Source organism: Prionailurus bengalensis, chromosome A1, assembly GCF_016509475.1.
Source record: "Prionailurus bengalensis isolate Pbe53 chromosome A1, Fcat_Pben_1.1_paternal_pri, whole genome shotgun sequence".
Lineage (NCBI taxonomy): Eukaryota > Metazoa > Chordata > Mammalia > Carnivora > Felidae > Prionailurus > Prionailurus bengalensis.
Window position 1 is genome coordinate 136454540 of NC_057343.1, and position 21527 is coordinate 136476066.

Sequence of the window (21527 nt, forward strand, 5' to 3'; positions counted from 1 at the left end):
TTCATTATGGCGAAAAAAATCAATAAAAAGACTAATTAAATAAAGATATTGTTTATAGAAAACTAGGTGCCCAGTAAGAAGAATGAGGTACATCTGTATATACAGGCATGAAAAATATTTGTAAGCTGTACTAAGTTAAAAAAATTTTCCAAAGCAGTATTATAACATGATGCTATTATTGGTTTAAAAGGGGATTGATGTATGTATTTTAGTACATGCATAGAGTGTACACTATTCTCTTAGTGACTAACTCAGGGTTAGAATTATAAGGGGGATTATACTTTCTATGTTGTTTTTTTTTCTGGTGAAATCTATACAAATGAAGTATTTATCATTAGAGGACAAGTAGTTGAGATGATGGGGATCTCTTTATGCAGTATTTGATTTAATTCAAAGTTCAGTAACCATCTTCAAGCTCATAAAGCTAACTAAAATTTTAAAGTCTGACAAACAAATGAGCCACAATAAGAAATACATAGTTTCCATATATGATTACTAAAGTAAATCTCTTCTCTTACATCCTTTGGAAATTGATTAGAATTATCTGTACCCGTTATTTTTATATATTCTTTTTTTTTTTTAATTTTTGTTTTTCAACGTTTATTTATTTTTGGGACAGAGAGAGACAGAGCATGAACGGGGGAGGGGCAGAGAGAGAGGGAGACACAGAATCGGAAACAGGCTCCAGACTCAGCCATCAGTCCAGAGCCCGACGCGGGGCTTGAACTCACGGACCGCGAGATTGTGACCTGGCTGAAATCGGACGCTTAACTGACTGCGCCACCCAGGCGCCCCATATATTCTTTTTATAAATCAAATGAATTTCTATGAAGGAGAAATTGTAGACGTACATAAATAACACCCTTAACTATTACCCAAAATCATTTTGTAAGAATAATCAAGGATAAGTAACTTTATGTATCCTTTAGGATATTGTTGTGGCATTATTAAATCCAGACAATGCCATTTATATCTTTGCTTTTCCATTATACTTTTTTTTTTTTACTTTGGCAAATTTTACTGTATTTAAAACACAATAAGACTGTATGTATTTGGAATCTACTAGTTAGTAAATTATAATCATTGCCTTACAAACTGAAATTTACCTAGTAATATAAATGAGATTTCAACTACAGTGTATACTTAAGCAGTACTTTCAAACTCTATTTTTTTTTTTTCAACGTTTATTTATTTTTGGGACAGAGAGAGAGAGAGCATGAACGGGGGAGGGGCAGAGAGAGAGGGAGACACAGAATCGGAAACAGGCTCCAGGCTCTGAGCCATCAGCCCAGAGCCTGACGCGGGGCTCAAACTGACGGACCGCGAGATCATGACCTGGCTGAAGTCGAACGCTTAACCGACTGCGCCACCCAGGCGCCCCTCGAACTCTATTTAAATAAACAAAACAAAACTTTAGCATAATTTATTTATTCATGAACCATGAACCAGGTGCATATTATTCTTAATCACTTGCTTAAAGCAAGTCCAAATCCTTCTACTTGCCAAAACTTTGGTTTTTGGAAGTTAAAAATGTTTCCTCTAAAATACTCAAAAATCCGATTTTTAAAAATTTTGGATTTCCAAACAAAACTACATTAATAAGTAAATAAAATTTCTGAATTTCCTTATTGAACTTTGTGAGGTTTTACCATACTTTTAAAACCATAAACAGAAAAACATTTAGATCTGTAGTAACTTTTAAGTAACAAATTTATTTTTTTAACTACAAATTGAAGGTTTTCTTTTCTCCTTTTACTAGCCAGTCTCAGTTGGAGGGCTGATAGTAAACCTTATTGGTATCTGTGCCTTTAGCCATGCCCATAACCATAACCATGGAGCTTCTCAGGGAAGCTGTCATGCGTCTGATCACAGCCATTCCCACCATATGCATGGACACAGTGACCACGGACATGGTCACAGCCACGGATCTGCAGGCAGAGGCATGAATGCTAACATGAGGGGTGAGTCCTTGCCAAATATTGTCCTACCTTTCAGTTGTGTTCTGAATTCACACTGTCTTACTTGTATTAAGTATTAGGCTTCTGGTACAGCTTTATTTTTGTACAACAATCTGTGGTTAAAAAATAAATAAATAAATAAAGTCATCTGTTGTAGAAAATGCTCACATTGGTTCATAAATGTCAATTTTTAAACAGATTATTATAGAGTCCTTTTCCTGTGACATTTGCATAAATATTATTTGGAACGGGAACACTGAGTGTGTCATTATGAACTTTCACTACAAAAGAACCAGGAAATTTTTATTGTATTATAAATATACATGGGGGAATTTTTATCACTTACTGTGTTAAATTATATATTCTGATGGTTTAATAGAAGTAATTTGCGTAATGTCAAAACTTGGCTCATGTGTGATTTCTAGGAAAACCACACCATCATAAAACTTAACGCTCTCTGTTACCGTTGCCTATATTTTTCCCTTTACCACTGGTCTGTGAATTGTTTGAGAGCAGTGACCTTGTTTTTTGTTGTTGTTTTTTTTTTAAGTACCATCCCCTAGCAGAATTTCTGGTGCATAGTAGATACCCAGTATTGTTTATAAAATGGATAAAAGAACTAAATTAGATGTGCTTTAATTTTTAATGTTTTCACGTGTTTTACTTGCAGGTGTATTTCTACATGTTTTGGCAGACACGCTTGGCAGTATTGGTGTGATCGTATCCACAGTTCTTATAGAGCAGTTTGGATGGTTCATTGCTGATCCCCTCTGTTCTCTTTTTATTGCCGTATTAATATTTCTCAGTGTTGTTCCACTGATTAAAGATGCCTGTCAGGTTCTACTTTTGAGATTGCCACCAGAATGTGAAAAAGAACTACATGTTGCTTTAGAAAAGGTACTGTGTGTAATTTCTTTACTATATTTTTTCCTTTTATTGTTATTTTTTAATGTTTTATTTTATTTTTGAGAGAGAGCATGTGCACGCATGCAAACGGGTGGAGGGGCAGAGAGAGGGAGAGAGAGGATTCGAAGTGGGGTCTGCCCTGACAGCAGAGAGCCCAGTGCGGGGCTCAAACTCACAAATGGTGAGATCATGACCTGAGCTGAAAATGAACACTGACTGAGCCACCCTGGTGCCCCTATTTTTTCCTTTTAAAATAGCATTTGAAATTGAGTAAGTTGACCCAACTAGGAATGTGAAAAATATGAATGAAGAAAATACAGTCTTATTTAAAGGACATAAAAATAAGTACTGAATAAATGGAGACATTTTTCTTGGATGGGAAACAGTATTGTAAAGATGTTGCATTTCTTTTATTTAAATCTCAGTGCAGTTGCCTTTCCTTGGGATTTTTGGGTTTTTTTCCTTTTGTTTGTTTTATTTTGTTATCCAGTATTACTTGGAAGCTTATTTGGAAGAGTTAATGCTTGAGAATAACACAAAAAAACCATAAATTACAGAATTAACTAATAGGATGCTGTTTGGTGATTATAAAGTTATGGAATTATCCAACACAAATAATAGTTTTGTTTTTGCACAACAGTAAACACATAAATCAATTTTTTTTAAATTGGTGGTCCAGAAACAGACCCAGGAATTTATGGAATTCAGTATGTAGCAAAGCTTGGCATTTTAGATCAGTGGGGAGAAAGGGTGGACCTAATTAATATTTCTACTTAGTGGAATATAAAAAGCTGTATCTCTTTACCACCAAAAATCAAAATGTATTTCCAATGTACTGGATATGTAAAAGATAAAAAATGATGAAGGTACTAAAATAAAGTAGAAGAATACTTTCAGGGCTACAGAGGTAGAGAAAGCCTTTTTAATAAGTTCGAATTGAAACCAGAAGCCAAAAAAGGACAAAAAACAATCCATAGATTGGAGCAGTTAAAAATTGTTGATTGGCAAAAGACTCCATTAACAAATAAGAATTACAGAAGGCAGACAAGAGAAAAATATTTGCAGCACATATAAGCAACCAGAGACTTACTGTGCATAATTTTTTAAATTAAGAGAGTCTTGGGGCGCCTGGGTGGCTCAGTTGGTTGGGCAGCTGACTTCAGCTCAGGTCATGATCTCACAGCTTATGGGTTCAAGTCCTACATTCAGCTTGGAGCCTGGAGCCTGCTTCAGATTCTATGACTCCCTCTCTCTCTGCCCCTCCCCTACTCACATTCTGTCTCTCTCAAAAAATAAACAAACACTAAAAAATTAAAAATTAAAAAAAAAAAAATCAAGAGAGTCTTGAGGCGCCTGGGTGGCTCAGTGGGTTGAGCTCCAGCTTCAGCTCAGGTCATGATCTCACAGTTCGTGAGTTTGAGCTCCATATCAGGTTCTGTGCTGACAGCTCAGAGCCTAGAGCCTGCTTCAGATTCTGTGTCTCCCTCTCTCTGCCCTTACCCCTCTCATTCTCATTCTCTCTCTCTCTGTTAAAAATAAAAAAAATATTTTTATAAAACAAATTTGTTTAAAAAAGAAAGTCTTGGGGCGCCTGGGTGGCGCAGTCGGTTAAGCGTCCGACTTCAGCCAGGTCACGATCTCGCGGTCCATGAGTTCGAGCCCCGCGTCAGGCTCTGGGCTGATGGCTCAGAGCCTGGAGCCTGTTTCCGATTCTGTGTCTCCCTCTCTCTCTGCCCCTCCCCCGTTCATGCTCTGTCTCTCTCTGTCCCCCAAAAAATAAATAAACGTTGAAAAAAAAAAAATTTTAAAAAAATTAAAAAAAAAAAAAAAAAAAAAAAAAAAAGAAAGTCTTGTAAGAAAATGGACTAGAATATAAATCAGCAATTCACAGAAAAAACAAATACAATAGAAATTTTTTTCAGCTTGTGGTTTGCCATGTCATATTTTCTTTTAAAGAAAGCCTCACCCATTGTGGGGCTCAAACTCACTCAAGATAAGAGTCACATGCTCTACCAACTGAGCCAACCAGGCACCCTTGCCATATCACATTAAATCAGGATCTGCTGATGAAAAGTTGGCATCTTGAATATTAAAGGAATAGCATCTTAACCCACTGTTTTCATAAATAAAATTAGTAGTTCCCTCACCTTCTTGTTATTAGTGAATACTACATTATTCTAAAAGTGAAAAAAAGTTTTATTTCAAAAATAATGTATGTCCATTATGGGAAAAGGAAAACTTCAAAATACAGAAAAGCACACACACACAAAATCACATCTACCACCTAGAAAGAAACCTCTTTATATTTTATTTTATTTTATTTTATTTTATTTTATTTTATTTTATTTTTATTTTTATTTTATTTTAGTAATCTCTGCCACCAATGTGGAGCTCAAACTCATGGTCAAGAGTTGCATGCTCTAGGGGTGCCTGGGTGGCTCAGTTGGTTAAACGTCCAACTCTTGGTTTCAGCTCAGGTCATGATCTCACGTTTCAGGAGTTCGAGCCCCACATCAGATTCTAAGCTGACAGCACAGAGCCTGCTTGGGTTCTCTCTCTCTCTCTCTGCCCCTCCCCATTTGTGCTGTCTCTGTCTCTCTCAAAATAAGTAAATTAAAAAAATATATTTTAAAAAAAAAAGAGGGGCACCTGGGTGGCTCAGGTGGTTAAGTGTCCGACTTCGGCTCAGATCATGATCTCACGGTTTGTGAGTTCGAGCCCCACGTCAGGCTCTGTGCTGACAAGTCGGAGCCTGGAGCCTGTGAAGGAGATTGTGTGTCTCCTTCTCTCTCTGTCCTTCCCCTGTTCACACTCTGTCTCTCACTCTCTCTAAAAATAAAATAAAAAAGCATTTAAAAAGAAAAAAGAAAAGAGTTTCATGCTCTGCCAACTGAGCCAGCCAGGTGCCCCTGGAAAGAAGCACTTTTAAAAATTGTTTTTCTATATTTTAGGTATTTTGAACATGGCAAAAAACTATTTTGTGCTACTTTGTAAATTTTTCCCCATTTAATTATGTCATATTGATAAATACCTTTAATACATTTTTGATGACAGTGTCCTATTACATTATATGTGTTGTCTGTTTTTAACCAGTTCTCCATTACTAAGCATAAAGGATATCTTTTGAACATGTTTCTATACTAAATAATATGTGAATGTATGTATCAACATGAGGAAACCATTTAGTCCATTGAATGTATCCCAAAGTTTAGCATCGGTAAAGTACCTCTTCAAGAAGGGAAAATGGGTGTGCAACTATTCACTTCCGATTCAGAGCTGTCTTCCTTGGCATCACTCTTTTGGAAATATTTTACTTCAAGCGAGTTGTCCCTTTCCTTTCTCACTTCCTTGCTCTCCTTATTATCTTTTTTTTTTCTTCTTAAGAGAGGGAGAGAGAGGATCCCAAGCAGGCTCCACACTTGTCAGCACAGAGCCTGATGTGGGGATCGATCCCGCGAACCTTGAGATCATGACGTGAGCCAAAATCGAGAGTCAGACACTTAATCATCTGGTTCCTGGACCAAAAAGATTGCTTTGTGTTAAATAAATTAGGCTTTATGTCCATTTATATCACCTCTTTTTTTATCTTACAGATACAGAAAATTGAAGGATTAATATCATACCGAGACCCTCATTTTTGGCGTCATTCAGCCAGTGTTGTGGCAGGAACAGTTCATATACAGGTGGCATCCGATGTGCTGGAGCAAAGAATAGTACAGCAGGTGATCAGCTTTTCTTTTTAAAGTAATTTCAGTTGAGTTAATTCATGCATAAATTTGCACACATCATAAATTACACAGTTCAGTAATCATTTGACTGTTCAAAAACATCAGTCTTTGGCTGTCTAAAGATAATATAACTTATTTTTTACATCTAGATTTGTTTTCTGCCCAAAAATGGTAAAAATTAAGTTTTAGTATTTAGAGCACAAGCTTAAGGTAATGTTAAAATATCACTTGTGATCCACCTTGGTTCCCAATAGGTTATCTAGAGATTAATTATTATAAATATAGCTCTAGATTAATAATAATCACAATAAAGTTGGCAAGGTATATGCTATGGTTGGAGGTAAGAATCAAAATAGTTTTAATATCCCTTTTCTAAACATACCAAATTGGAAACAAAAGCTGTTTTTCTTTTCAAATTGGAATGTCAGGTCAGTAATTTACAGGTCTTCTAAAAGATTATATTTAACATTTTACCAAGTAAATAATAAACATTACTTTGAGGATTATCTTTTTTTTTTTATGTTTATTTATATTTGAGAGAGAGCGTGGGCAGGGGAGGGGCAGAGAGAGAGACAGAGACAGAATATGAAGCAGGCTCCAGACTCTGAGCTGTCATCACAGAGCCTGATGTAGGGCTCAAACTCATGAGCTGTGAGATCATGACCTGAGCCGAAATCAGATACTCAACTGACTGAGCCACCCAGGCGCCCCGGGGATTATCTTTGACTATCTGTGGCTATGAAAAAAATGTCCTATCAGTTATTTGAGACATATGTACTAAATGCACTAATCTAAATGCTTTAAAATGTATGGGTTTTTATAACAGGTTACAGGAATACTTAAAGATGCTGGAGTAAACAATTTAACAATTCAAGTGGAAAAAGAGGCATACTTTCAACATATGTCTGGCCTAAGTACTGGATTTCATGATGTTCTAGCTATGACCAAACAAATGGAGTCCATGAAATACTACAAAGATGGTACTTACATCATGTGAGATAACTCAAGGATTACCTCTGGGGTATGGACAATGAAGATGAAATTGCTTGGTATTTATAATATTGCCAGAAGGAAGAAAATTGCACATAATTGTACAGAAACATTTTGCTGTATTTGAGACAAATTCTAAAGTTCCCTACTATTGGATCAAGGAATCTTTCATAAAAGAAATTTAAATACAGAATGAAGCATTAATTGTACAAGTAAAATAATTACTTGAATTACGTGTATAATGAGAATCTTAAAATTTGAACATGTGTCACATCATCTTCGAAAATGAACATATAATGATGGATTCTGGTGAAGACCAAAATTACTTCTGTGTGTTTACTTTCTATCATAAAATATCTCCATTGTAAATAATGTATTTACATGTTTATTACAAAGACCCAAATGAAAAATTTTTAGTCAATTTTTTGCATAGCCCTAGGATAAAATAGGAATAAAAGTTCTATATTTATGGATTTTCTGTATATAAAACTGGTTTCTAATTATAACTTAAATCCATTACGTAAAAGCTGTATTGCCACTTTAAATGTAAACTAAATTATTTAGGAGAAACCAACCACTGAAATGAGACAAGCTGAAATGAGAATAGGGAATTAAAACATTATTGATGTATTGAAAACCAACCACTCTGTAAAATAAATTTTTTTTACTTTTGGTAATATTTGCAAATGAATAATTACTTTATTAGGGTAAAGAATTTTACCAAGTTGTGTGCATATTATTCGATCACTTGTCTTCTTCCTCTGTAGTAGAATGTTCCATTTCTTGTAATGCATCTGCCATTCCAAGTTGCTTATCAAGCTGGTATCCACGCAGTGCTAGGGTTTTCATCTATTCAATTAGCTCCATATTTTGTGGAATAGCCAGTTGAGAGAATCATAGATAATTGTCAATTCATGTTTGAATTTTCTGCCTTTAGACTAACGTAATTTTTTTTTTAAGTTCTGGAACATGTAGATCTATAAGAAATATCAAAGGAAAGGTAGTTATTTTAAAGTTTAGTAGGTAAATCTTGTCCATAAGTATTTGGGCACCATGACATCAAAATACTTACCCTGTAACTATTTTCTATAGCAATATCTAATTTATATTTTTTCATTTCCAGTTTAAAATGAATTTATAGTCTGAAAAGACTGTATGATAAATATATTATAATATATGCCGTTTTATGAACACCAAAGAATGTTGTTCAAAAGACATTTTTGAATACCTATTTATAAACAGGTGAATATTTTCATTCTTATAATAGGAATTTTGATAAGTAGGATGAAATAATTTTAGTATGGTTACTATTTTCTTATCTATACCATAATGGCAAACATGTATTGTAAATCATATTTTTATCTTACCAATTTTAATATGTGAGAGGTTTTAGAAATTTGTTATAAGTTATTTTGATATTCTTTGTCTTTACACATTTTCTGGTCCAGAATCTTCAATACATATTAAAATTTTTGAGTGGTGGGAAAATAATCGCATATTGATGTTTTAATGCAATTTTGGTTTGTTAAAAAAAATTTTAAATAGATAGGTACAATAAATATTGCACCATTATCAAAATTGTCATTTCCCTTTGGAGGCATATAAACAGCAGGAAAGTTAAATTACTGTGATGAGAGATAAGGTGAGAGAGAGGGCAGGGGCTGAAGGTTAAGGGATTGCAGATGGAAAGTAGCACCAGTGTTAAGAACACCAGGGTACTAGGTCTAGCTCATACAAAACCATGTGATTTGAGGTAAATTAGCTTCTCTCAGTATCTTTCTTTTCCTTATACGTAAAGTCAGAATAAAATTTCAAAATCGTAGGGTTATGAGGAGCAAAAGGAATAATGTATGAACAAATAATGTAAGGAAAAAATTTTCTTAATGAATTGAAAGTTGAAAAGGGCTAAATAAAGTTGAGGTTTTCTTACTATTTTAAATCTGCCTTTAAAGGTAGCTTTCAATTTGTCTGTTTTTTTCTATTAAAATCACCATCCCAAGAGATTAACTACATGTTAAATGTATGAATAAGTTCAAAATAATACTCCAAACAGTAGCCTGTAACAGTTCATTTGCACCAAGAAGAATGGTTATGGTTGTTTACCACACCTACTAATTTTTTTCCCCTTCCCTTTATTCCAAGCATTGTTTTTCCCTTATTACCAACTTGGGAGCTCATGATTTCCACTTAGAATTAACTTTACATCTGTTATAGTATAGATTTATTGTTCCTTTTACATAATAATTGATAAAACTTTTGGGGCACCTGGGTGGCATCCGACTTCAGCTCGGGTCATGATCTCGTCATATGAGAGTTCAAGCCCTGCATCAGGCTCTCTGCTTTAAGCACAGAGCCCACCTGAGATTCTCTGTCTCCTTATCTCCCTGCTCACTCTCTGTTTCTTAAAAATAAAACATTTAAAAAAATAATTTAAAAAATTAACAAACTTTACATTTTTCTAATCATAATAGAATAATGAAGCTCTATATATAATTAAATATCTGTAACATAGGATTCGTTTTACTTTAAATTTAGATTATCATTCTCCCCTAAAATTTTAATGCAGAGACGTTTGTTTTTACTAGTTAATGGTCACATTGTTCAGAATTAAAGAGTGAATGGCAAAAAGCTTCACACCTGTCACTCAGATACACAGCTCTCCCTCCTCTCTAGAAATTACCACACTTGGGGCACCTGGGTGACACAGTTGGTTAAGTGTCTGACTCTTGGTTTTGGCTCAGGTCGTGATCTCACAGTTCATGAGTTCAAGCCCTGCGCTGGGATCTGTGCTGACAGCCCAGAGATGCAGAGCCTGCTTAGGATTCTGTCTCCCTCCTTCTCTTCCCCTTCCCGGCTGGCTTGCTCTCTTGCTCTCTCAAAAATAAATAAATATTAAAAAAAAAAAAAAAAAAAGAAATTACCACTTTTCAGTTTCTAGTATATCCTTCCAAATACCTTATGAATGTGCAAATATATGTATGTATTATTTTTCCCTTAGAAATTATTCCATACTTGAAACATTAAGTAGCATCCCCACTTTTTTCCTCAGCTGTGTAGCAACCCTGTGATTTAGCAGCCCTGCATTTTTTTAGATTGGTTCAAATGTTTTGCTATTACAGACTGCTGATATGAGTAGCTTTGCATGAATATTGTGCATATGAGCAGGTAAATATGTAGAATGTATTCCAACATGCAGGAGTTCAAGGTCAAAGGGTTTAGAGCTTGTATAAATGTGAAAAATATTACTAAATTGTACTCCATAGAGATTGTAACAGCTTACCCTTCCATCAGCAATGTTAGAGGTCTTAAAATATTTTAAGACCAGGGGTGCCTGGCTGGCTCAGTTTGTAGGGCATGTGACTCTTGATCTCAGGGTGGTGAATTTGAGCCCCATGTTGGGCATAGATATTATAAGTAAACAAACAAATAATAAATAAATCTCACCTAATAAGAATTCTAACAGTTAAAAAAAAGAATTTTAAGACAATAAAATTCTTAAAAATTTAAGAATTTGGGGGCAAACATTTCTTATAGCCCTAATTCATGTGCAAGTTAAATATGCAGAGATTATATACAGATGCTAAACTGAATTCGATTATAAAACCACTAGTGTTCATTTTTCAGAGTGACCTTTCAGAAGGAAAATTTTCTAGTAAATAATGTATAATAAAATTAAAATGGTAAAGTTGTATTTTTTTAATCAAATTTATTCTATGACTTGTTCCTTGTATCCACAGTACCGTTTCTGAGATGGATAATATTATATTGTCTGCATATCCAAATACAGTGTTCTGTTACATGTTTTTCTTTTCTGATATATTTGTTGAGGTACACTTAGGTACACAATGAAATACATAGATTTTAAGTGCTCAGTTCAGTGAGCTCACTCCAGGCAAGTGGGAGGGAACATGAAACATGCAGCCGCTTTGGAGAACTGTTTGCCAATTTCTTTTAAAGTTAAACATATATCTCCCCTGTGACCCAGCAATTCTGTTCCTGGGTATTTACCCAATTTACCCGAGAAATGGAAAGGTGTGTCCACAAAAAGACTTGTATAAGAATGTACCTAGTCATGATACCCAAATACCAGAAACAACCCAAATAGCCGTCAACAAGATGGATAAATAAACTGAGGCATATTCATAGAACAGTACTGAGCAGTTAAAAAAAAATTACTGTTCTAAAAATGTAGGTAAATATCAAAAACATTATGTCAAGTGAAAGAAGCCAGATTCAAAAGAGTTCTTACTTTATGATTACCTGTATATGAAATCCAAGAGCATCTGGGAGAATCTATTTCCTTGCTCATTCAGATTGTTGACTGAATTCAGTGCTTGTAGTTGTAGGACTGAGGTCCCTGTTTTTTTGTTGGTATCGCAGCTTCTAGAGGCCACCTGCATTCCTTGGCTTCCTCCACCTCCAAACCCAGTACCATGGGTCATATGCTCCTCACCTCAAATCTCTCGTTTCCTCTCCTACTGTTGTATCTTTCTCTGACCTATTTTTCTGCCTTTCTCTTCTACTTCTAAGGACTCATGTGGTTACACCAGGCCCATCCATGAAACATATTCAAAGGTATGTTCATATTCTCAGGTTGTAGGCATTAGGGCAAGGAAGTTTCTTTAATTTTTTATTTATTTTTTGAGAGAGAGCAAGGGAGCATGAGCAAAGGAGGGGCAGAGGAACAGGGAGAGAGAATCTTAGGCAGGCTCCATGCCCAGCACAGAGCCCAACGCCAGGCTGGATCTCACAACCATGAGATCCTGACCTGAGCTGAAACCAAGAGTCAGACAGACACTTAACCAACTGAGCCACTCAGGTGCCCCAGCAAGGACATCTTAAAGGGGAGTGGCTCATTCTGCCTACCACATGGTTGGCTTGGGGAGACAGAATTTATTGAAAAAGGAGCAAGGGGCATCTTTTTGAAGTAATAGAAATGTTCTATATCTAGATCTAACATAGGTGTATATAATTGGCAAAATCCTTTAATTATAACTTACTTATTGCACTTGTGTAAGTGTACCTATAATTTGCTAGTGAGTATTCATTTAGAAGCTACTATATGCTAGGCACTGTATAAACAGTTTACATAATCATCTGTATTTTTTTTCTCCTCATACTCTGGTGTTATATACCAAGTTTGCTTTAACTGATCTAGTTCAATAATGCAGGCTGGTGGAGAAGATTTTTTCAGGTACATTTTGTTCCACTTTATTGCCATCTTCCACTTGATTTTAAAGACCAAGGAGATTTCCCCCTGCAACAAAGTATAGTACACAGATCTATCAATGTTAACAGTCGCCTAGTTACGGGAAACATAAGAAAATAATACATTCAATGGTTTATGGCTTTTTAGACATTCAGTAAATTCATTCATACTCAACAAGAATTTGTGGGAGTCCTTCTTACCAAGACACGGCTATAGGGATAAAGTCATAAGTGAAACAAAGTCCTGCCCTAATGGAGCTGACTTTCTAATCGAGGAGACAGACTAATATGTGAAAAATAGTTTGTGATAGTTGAGAAAAGCAATAACTTATTGGCCCCTTATCGTGTATCAGATGGGCAATGTTCCAAGCAACAAATACAGAATTACCCCCACTTTCTTGATGAGGAAACTAAGGCAGGAAAAGGTTAATTTAGCTTGCCCCAAGCCATACACCTAGTAAGTGGTAAAGTCAACTTTTCAAACCAGGCACTCCAGTTTCAGGACTAAGACTCCACTGGAGCACAACACAAGGATAGAGAGTAACATGGTGCTGGAGAATGGCCAAAGAGGATCTCCGTGGAAGAAAACCTGAGAACCCGATTTAAGTAAGGAGGCAAACAATATCTAGAATTCTAGACTATTCTACCCATACCCAGTGTTCTAGACTGCGCATCAAATGCAAGGCATCTGGGGCAGGAGGTGCTTAACATGCTAGAAGAAGAGCAGGAAAACCAGTGTGAAAGCAAATCAGGCAGGTGGTGTAGTCAGGACATGGAAAGCCTGTAGAGGGCTTGGAGGAAGGGACTTACTGAGCTGATAGGTTTCAAGAGGATCAGCGTGGGAGAGTGACAGTGCAACCTTGAGGAGTTAGAAGGCTTTTGCCCAAGCCCCAGTGAGAGAGGATGGTGATTTGAACTATGTGACATGTTCATTGCCTCATATTTGTAAGTTTGCCATTTAAAGTAAAAAAAAAAAAAAAAAAAAAAAAAAATCAGACACAAACCCTTTCTTCAACACACTCGTTACAGCAGAGAAGATAAGATGAAAATAACTATAATTCAAGATTTGGAGAGATTTGATGCCATAAGGGAGTGGTAAAATTCAGTATGGAGAGGTAGGTCACTTTTAGCTGAAGGAGGTGGCATTTGACAAATCCAAAGAACTGGTGGAAATAAGACGGCAAGGGGCTTAATTCCATCAGAGTGAACTGCGTAAACCCATTAGTATTTCAGTTTTGCATAATCATGGCTTTCGCATATGAAGTTCTTAGGCCTGTGATTAGAAGGTTTAAGAGGAGGGAGCTGAGGGTACTTGAATACCAGAGTACAAGTTAACCATAGACCTCTAGGTAATCCTATGGGGGTGTTATTGTCTAGCCCTGTAAAAAACGTTAGCTAAATGACACATACTTTTCAAGTGGAGGGTCCCATTTGGGTTTGCTTTGATTTTCCATAGAAGCAAGATAGGAATGCCTAATCTGAAAGGCTGCAAGTTGATACAGTGGGCTGGACGCTGGCCTAGGAATCACCACAGCCGTGATCTAAGGGCTGGTCACTTGTTCTCAGATGTAAAATGATGGGGTTTGGATCCAGTGAACATAAGATTATCCCTTTCATTCCTATGAAATTAAGGCAATAGATATATTTATTTTTTATTTTCTTTTAAGATTTATTTATTTACTTTGTCAACATTTATTTATTTTTGGGACAGAGAGAGACAGAGCATGAACGGGGGAGGGGCAGAGAGAGAGGGAGACACAGAATCGGAAGCAGGCTCCAGGCTCTGAGCCATCAGCCCAGAGCCTGACGCGGGGCTCGAACTCACGGGCCGCGAGATCATGACCTGGCTGAAGTCGGACGCTTAACCGACTGCGCCACCCAGGCGCCCCATTATTTATTTACTTTGGGAGAGAGAGAGTGAAAGCAGGGAAGGGGCACAGAGAGAGGGAGAGGGAGGATCCCAAGGAGATCCACACTGCCGGCACAGAGCCTGACCCGGGGCTCAAATTCAAACCCTGAGATCATGACCTGAGCCCAAATCAAGAGTTGAATGCTTAACCTACTGAGACACCCGGGCGCCCGAGGACAATAGTTCTATTTTTTTATATAATTTTTTTTAATGTATATTTTTGAAAGAGAGAGAAGCTTGATCGTGAGCAGATGGGGGCAGGATCGGGGAGTGGGGAAGAGGAGGAGGGGAAGGGAGCAGAGAGAGGCAGAGACCCAGAATCGGAACTCCCAGACTCCAGACTCTGAGCTGTCAGCACAGAACCCCACGCAGGGCTCGCACTCACGACCCATCATGACCTGAGCCAAAGTCGGTCACTTAACCAACTGAGCCACTCAGGTGCCCCAAGGCAATTGTTCTAAATTAATGTACGGGAACTTTTTTGTTAAAGGCACCTACCTATTTAGATAAAAGATGCATTAATGGCCTAATATGTATAAAGCAGAGTGGATGACGCAAAGAGGTCTGATAGGGCCTCTGTCCTTACAGTAAAGCAATAGTTACTGAGCATATAAAAATAAGTGAATGAGGGGTGTCTGGGTGACTCAGTCGATTAAGCATTGACTCTTGGTTTCGGCTCAAGTCATGATTTCTGCGCTCGTGAGTTCAAGCCCCAAGTCAGGCTCTGCGCTGACAGTGCAGCTCCTGCTTGATGTTCTCTGTTATATATATATACATATTACATATGTATATATATTGTATATATATGTATATATATATTATATATACATATATATGTATATATATTATATATATGTATATATACATGTATGTATATGTATATACATGTATATATGTATATATGTATATATATACATATATATACACAATATATATACATATATATGCATATATATGAGAAAGAAGAGATTGATATTGGGGAAAAGACGAAGGAAATATCGCTCTGAGTTCAGAAGAGAAAGAAAACTCTCTTGGGAGATTAGAAAAACCTTTATGGAGAAGAAGGCATACATTGTTAATAGGAAAAATCAGTGAAATTCACGATGATTTTGAACTAGACTTGTCCTCATCCTGGCCACATGACAAAGCAGCTTAAACTCTGAGCTTCAGCTTCCTCAGGAGCATCACAGAGTTTTTACAGGATCAGTGGCACCTTTCATCTACTCCCCACCTCTGACTCTACCCAACAGCTGATTGTAGAGTTCAGCTGGGCACCATTGCAAGACGTAACTTGTGCTGTAAAGCTTCTCCTCTGGACCAGCCCCCCGGTTACTTAGCCACAGTCTCAGAGCCTCAGGCTATGCAGCTTTACTAGACTAGTCACTCCACAAAGACTGACTACTGTGCAGAGCAAGTCAGATCACATCGGTAGTGGACTGCAGAAGAGAAGCCTGACTTCAGTTTCCAGGACTAGCACAGGCCTTCTCTCATTCTCCCTCACGCCTCTTTGGCCCTTCCTTTTCTTCATTCCCTTTTAACTGCCTCAGCCTTCTTGGCATCCCTTAACTCAGCACAGTAACTAAAGTTACTACAAGGACTGAAATTAGGCCTCGGAGGCGCCTGTCTGACTCATCGGAGGAACGTGTGACTCCTGATCTCAGGGTCGTGGATTTGAGCCCCATGTTGGGCATAGAAATTACTTAAAAAAAAAAAACATAAACTTAAAATTTTTTTTAATGTTTGTTTATTCTTGAGAGAGAGAGCGACAGAGCCCGAGCAGCGGAGGGGCAGAGAAAGAGGGAGACACAGAATCCGAAGCAGCCTCTGAGCTGCTCAGGCTCCAGGCTCTGAGCTGTCAGCACAGAGCCTGACGCAGGGCTCGAACTCACAGACCGTGAGATCCTGACCTGAGCTGACGTTGAGTCAAACACTTAACCGACTGAGCCACCCAGCACCCCTCTTCCCTTTATTCTTAATGTTATATGCCAGCACAGCATGTTATGGGATCAGTGTTTTGTTCATTTATTTTGCAGAGTGATCAGATGTGAATTCATGAAACTATGTTCTTTGGTCCTGGGAAGTTTTCTTGTATTGTTTATTTAACAGTATCCTCCGTGAATTTTCTCTGGTTTATTTTTCTGGAACTATTAGTTGTATATTAGACCTTGTAGAATGATCCTCTAATTTTCTTTTCTTTTCTATAGTCCATCTCTTTGTCTTTTTATCCTTTTTTTCCCGGGAAATTTCTGTGACTTTCTCTTTCAAACCTATTGCATTTTTAATTTTTGCTGTCATATTTTTTTTTAATTTTTTTTTTCAACGTTTATTTTTAAGACAGAGAGAGACAGCATGAACGGGGGAGGGGCAGAGAGAGAGGGAGACACAGAATCGGAAGCAGGCTCCAGGCTCTGAGCCATCAGCCCAGAGCCTGACACGGGGCTCGAACTCACGGGCCGCGAGATCGTGACCTGGCTGAAGTCGGACGCTTAACCGACTGCGCCGCCCAGGCGCCCCTTTGCTGTCATATTTTTAAGCTTGCAGTGCTGTCTTATAAACTTACTTGTGGATGCATTATTTTTATTTTTCTGATGATATGGGTGGTAACTTTTTTTATTTTTTGGCTTTCTACTTGAATTGCTTGTTCATTTGAAGTTTCTTTTTGTTTGTTTTGGTCTCTTTCTTTCAAGTTGGAGCATGTCCTCAAATGTCTGGTGCTCAATGGCTGGCTATTAATAGTTTTTGTTTATTTGTCTCTTATTTTATTTTTTTATACTTATTTATTTTTCAGAGAGAGAGAGAGAGAGCACAGAGGAGGGGCAGAGAGAGAGGGAAAGAGAGAGCATTCAAAGCAGGCTCCACGCTCTCAGCACAGAGCCCAATGTGGGGCTCGAACCCACAAGCTGTGAGATCATGACCTGAGCTGAAGTCAAACATTTAACTGAACTGAGCCACCCAGGTGCCCCAGTTTGTTTGTTCTTTAAATGTTTATTTATTTTTGAGGGAGAGCACACCTGCACATGTGTGTGAGTGGGGGAGGGACAGAGAGAGAGGAGGACAGAGGATCTGTAGCAGGCTGTGTACTTACAGCAGACAGCCTGATGCAGGGCTCGAACTCACAAACCATGAGATAACGACCTGAGCCAAAGTTGGATGCTTAACCAACTGAGCCATTCAGGCGCCCGTGTATATTAATGATTAAGAGTAAAACACTAAAAGTGACTAGAAGCTCTGTGTCAGCATGCCAGCATGTCAAGTAATGAGCATCACTTTCAGGGTGACCCAGCCATTTCTTTGGGTAGTCTACCCAACAGTATTGTTTTGAGATTTTTCTTTTCTCTTGGGCAGGTCCACTCCCCAGAGAGGCAAGGCCTTATCTCATTTGGGAGGATATAAGTTCAGGTACCTGCATTTAGGGGACTGAGTGGAAGAAAGGAACTGGAGGTCTTGCCATTTGGTGTGGAGAATTTTACCTCATCCTCTCTCAACTTGCCCAGCACCCGAATCCAGAGTTCCTTTAGTTCAGCCTCTCCAAACATAAACTTCCAGTCAGCTGGGACCAGAAAGATGCTGTGCTCTCACTGCACTCAAATGCGTAGGAGGGAATCAACTAATTCTGTTTCAGCTCCACCTACACCACCACTTTCATAGGCTCCTGGTACTCCGCATTCCTGAAACCTGCCGGAGCCTATAGCAAGATTCAGTTTGCTTCTTGGTTTCCCACCACTAGCTTAGATTTCAACTTTCTTGGGCTCTCTGGTACTTCCATTACCACTTTTTGATTTGCTTTCCTGCTTCCAAAATGATGGCATTATTGTCTCCTCACCTATCCTTGAGAGTTACGCGTTTTACTGTCTTCAGGGAGAAACAGACTATGTATATTCAGTCTGTCATGTTAAACCACTATTCCCTCAGTGAACCATCGCCTTCTGTTTTCTGAGACACCTCTGAGACAACACTGATCTCCAACCTCTCTGATCTTATTGCCCAATTTTCTTAACGGACTTCTCCCATTTGGTTCAATTTTAAATATGGAGTGCCCCAGGGCTTGCTCTTGGGATCTAGGCTTCTTTACATTCCTTCTCTGGATGACCTCCTCTGTGTTAGGATTTAAATACCATTTACAGCCAAAGAACACTTAAGCTCCCTCCCTGGGCTCTGCCTAGTGGACCTCTCCTCCCCCATACCTTTAAGCATTCCAAATGTAGCAGAATTCTTGATCTCGTACTCACAACCTGCCACCCATTAAAAGCTGCTCCTCTCTTAGTCTTTCTGTTTCAGTTACTCAGGTCAAAACCTGGGAGTTACACTTTACTTATTATTATTTAAAGTTTTATTCATTAAGTAATCTCTACATCCAATGTGGGGCTTGAACTCAAGACCCTGAGATCAAGAGTCGCATGCTTATCTGACTGAGCCAGCCAGGCGCCCCTGGGAATTACCCTTGACTCCATTTTCTCTCACTCCCAAGTATGTAAATCATCAAGACCCAGCGATAGTCTTTTTTTTTTAATAGATTTTTTAAATGTTTTATTTTTATTTTTGAGAGGGAGACAGAGTGCAAGTGGGGGAGGGTTAGAAAGAGAGGGAGACACAGAATCCAAAGCAGGCTCCAGGCTCTGAGCTGCCAGCCCAGAGCCCAATACTGGGCTCGAACTCACGACCCTGAGATCAGGAGTCGCATGCTTATCTGACTGAGCCACCCAAGCGCCCCTCCTACAATGGTTTCTTAAAGGCTCCTCTGACTGTTCTTTTCCTTCCTTCTGCTTCCCTCCTCCTCCCCACCTACATACATTATCTCCACAGTAACTAAGGTAATCTTTTTGAAAGATGGATTATGCCACAGTTTGGCTTGAAACCCTCCAAAAGCTTGCACTGCATTTACATAGCCCAGACTCTTTACCTTGCTTTACAAAGACTTGTGTAATTTTATCCTTTCTAATTTCTCCAATCTCATTTTCACTCTATCCCCCATACTCTAGCTACACGCTTTTCAGAATATGACAAATTCATTGCTATCCCTGGGTATTTAAAAGGCTATTTCCTCTATCTGGAATGTTCTCCTTCTTGTCATTTAAACCTCACCTTAACCTAGGAATTATGTCACCTTCTCAGACCATCCCTGACTACCAAGTCCAAGTTAGCTACCAAGTTACTCTATTTATATCACTTTCTTTTCATTCTCTGCCTAGCACTTGGTAGTATCTGACTTTTCTTTTTTTCACTTTGTTTATTTACCTGTTCTCTCTCTCTCTCCCTCTCTCTCTCTCTCTCTGTGTCTCTCTCTTTCTCTTTCTATCTCTCTCTTACTGGAATATAAGGTTTGTGAGAATGAGGCACTTCTCTGTTTTGTTCAGAGATATATTCCTAGCACTTAGAACAGGGCCTGGTATGTAGTCAGCCCTATTAACTTGGCCAGAGGAGAGAACATTGAGTTCATTGACTTCACACTGTATAGTTAGCTCACTTAGGAGGAAGACACACACATTTTTAAATATTGTAAAGAAAGGAGGTGATCCATGGTACTTAATGCTAATTAAGCAAAGCAAAACAAAACAAAACCCAAAACTAGCATATTGAATGAGTCTATAGGTATGTACACAGTTGGCAAGATTTCTCAACTCTGGCTCTACCAGACTATTGACATTTTGGGCTGAATAATTATTTGTGTATGTGTTTGGGAGGGTGGGAGCTGTCCTATGCATTGTAGCAAAAGCTGTGGGAACTGTTCCAGATTAAAGGAAGCTAAATGCAACATCTGGCTCTAGACTGCATCCTCTACTGGAGGAGGGAAGACGCTGTAAGTGACATTATGAGATCAACTGACAAATCTGGAATATAAACTAGGTTGCATTTAATATTGTAATAAAGTAAACTTATGAGGCACCTCAGTTGGTTAAGCTGCTGACACTTGATTTTGGCTCAGGTCATGATCTCATGGTTCATGAGATTGAGCCTTGAGATAGGCTTTGTGCTGATAGTTCCGAGCCTGCTTGGGATTCTCTCTCTCCCTCTGTCTGTGCTCTTCACCTGCTCATGTGCATGCACATGTGCACTCTCTCTCTAAAAATAAACATTTGGGGCGCCTGGGTGGCGCAGTCAGTTAAGCGTCCGACTTCAGCCAGGTCACGATCTCGCGGTCCGTGAGTTCGAGCCCCGCGTCGGGCTCTGGTCTGATGGCTCAGAGCCTGGAGCCTGTTTCGGATTCTGTGTCTCCCTCTCTCTCTGCCCCTCCCTCGTTCATGCTCTGTCTCTCTCTGTCCCAAAAAAATAAATAAACGTTGAAAAAAATAATAATAAACAAATAAAAATAAACATTAAAAACAGTATACTTATGAAGTTGATAACTGTATTGTGGTTATATATGAGATTATCCTTTTTTCTTAGGAAATGCACACCAAAGAATTAAGGGATAAAGGGCCGTAAGTATGTATAACTTACCATCCAATGTTTCAGGAAGAAACAAATTTTTCATAGAGTTCATTAATTTTGAGACAGAGAGAGAGAGAGAGAGAGGGAGACTGCAAGCAGGAGAGGGGTAGAGAGAGGAAGAGAGAATCCCAAGAAGGCTCTGTGCTGACAGTAAGATCGATTTTGCAAATCCTGAGATCATGACCTGAGCTGAAATCAAGAGTCAGAGGCTTAACCAGCTGAGCCAGCCACCCAGGTGCCCCAGGAAGAAAATTTTTATATACAGTGAGACATAGAGATATATATAGAAAGAGAGAAAAATAAATGATAAAGCAAATGAAGTAATATGTTAAGGGTACTTGAATCTGGGCAAAAGGTATATGTATGTTCTTTGTAATAATTTTGTTTGCAACTTTCCTA

The 21527-nt window shown here is 38.2% G+C and overlaps 1 protein-coding gene across 1 annotated transcript in view; it reads left to right on the forward strand.

Moving 5' to 3' along the window:
* The window catches only part of SLC30A5 (solute carrier family 30 member 5), a 35398-nt gene extending 27139 nt beyond the window's left edge, over positions 1 to 8259 (forward strand). Inside the window, exons 13-16 of the mRNA XM_043584437.1 lie at positions 1760 to 1961; positions 2629 to 2855; positions 6458 to 6586; positions 7419 to 8259. Of these exons, the coding sequence (XP_043440372.1) occupies positions 1760 to 1961; positions 2629 to 2855; positions 6458 to 6586; positions 7419 to 7589 (729 nt within the window). The 3' untranslated portion in view covers positions 7590 to 8259. The remainder of the gene's footprint in view (positions 1 to 1759; positions 1962 to 2628; positions 2856 to 6457; positions 6587 to 7418) is intronic.
* The last annotated feature ends 13268 nt before the right edge of the window (positions 8260 to 21527 follow it).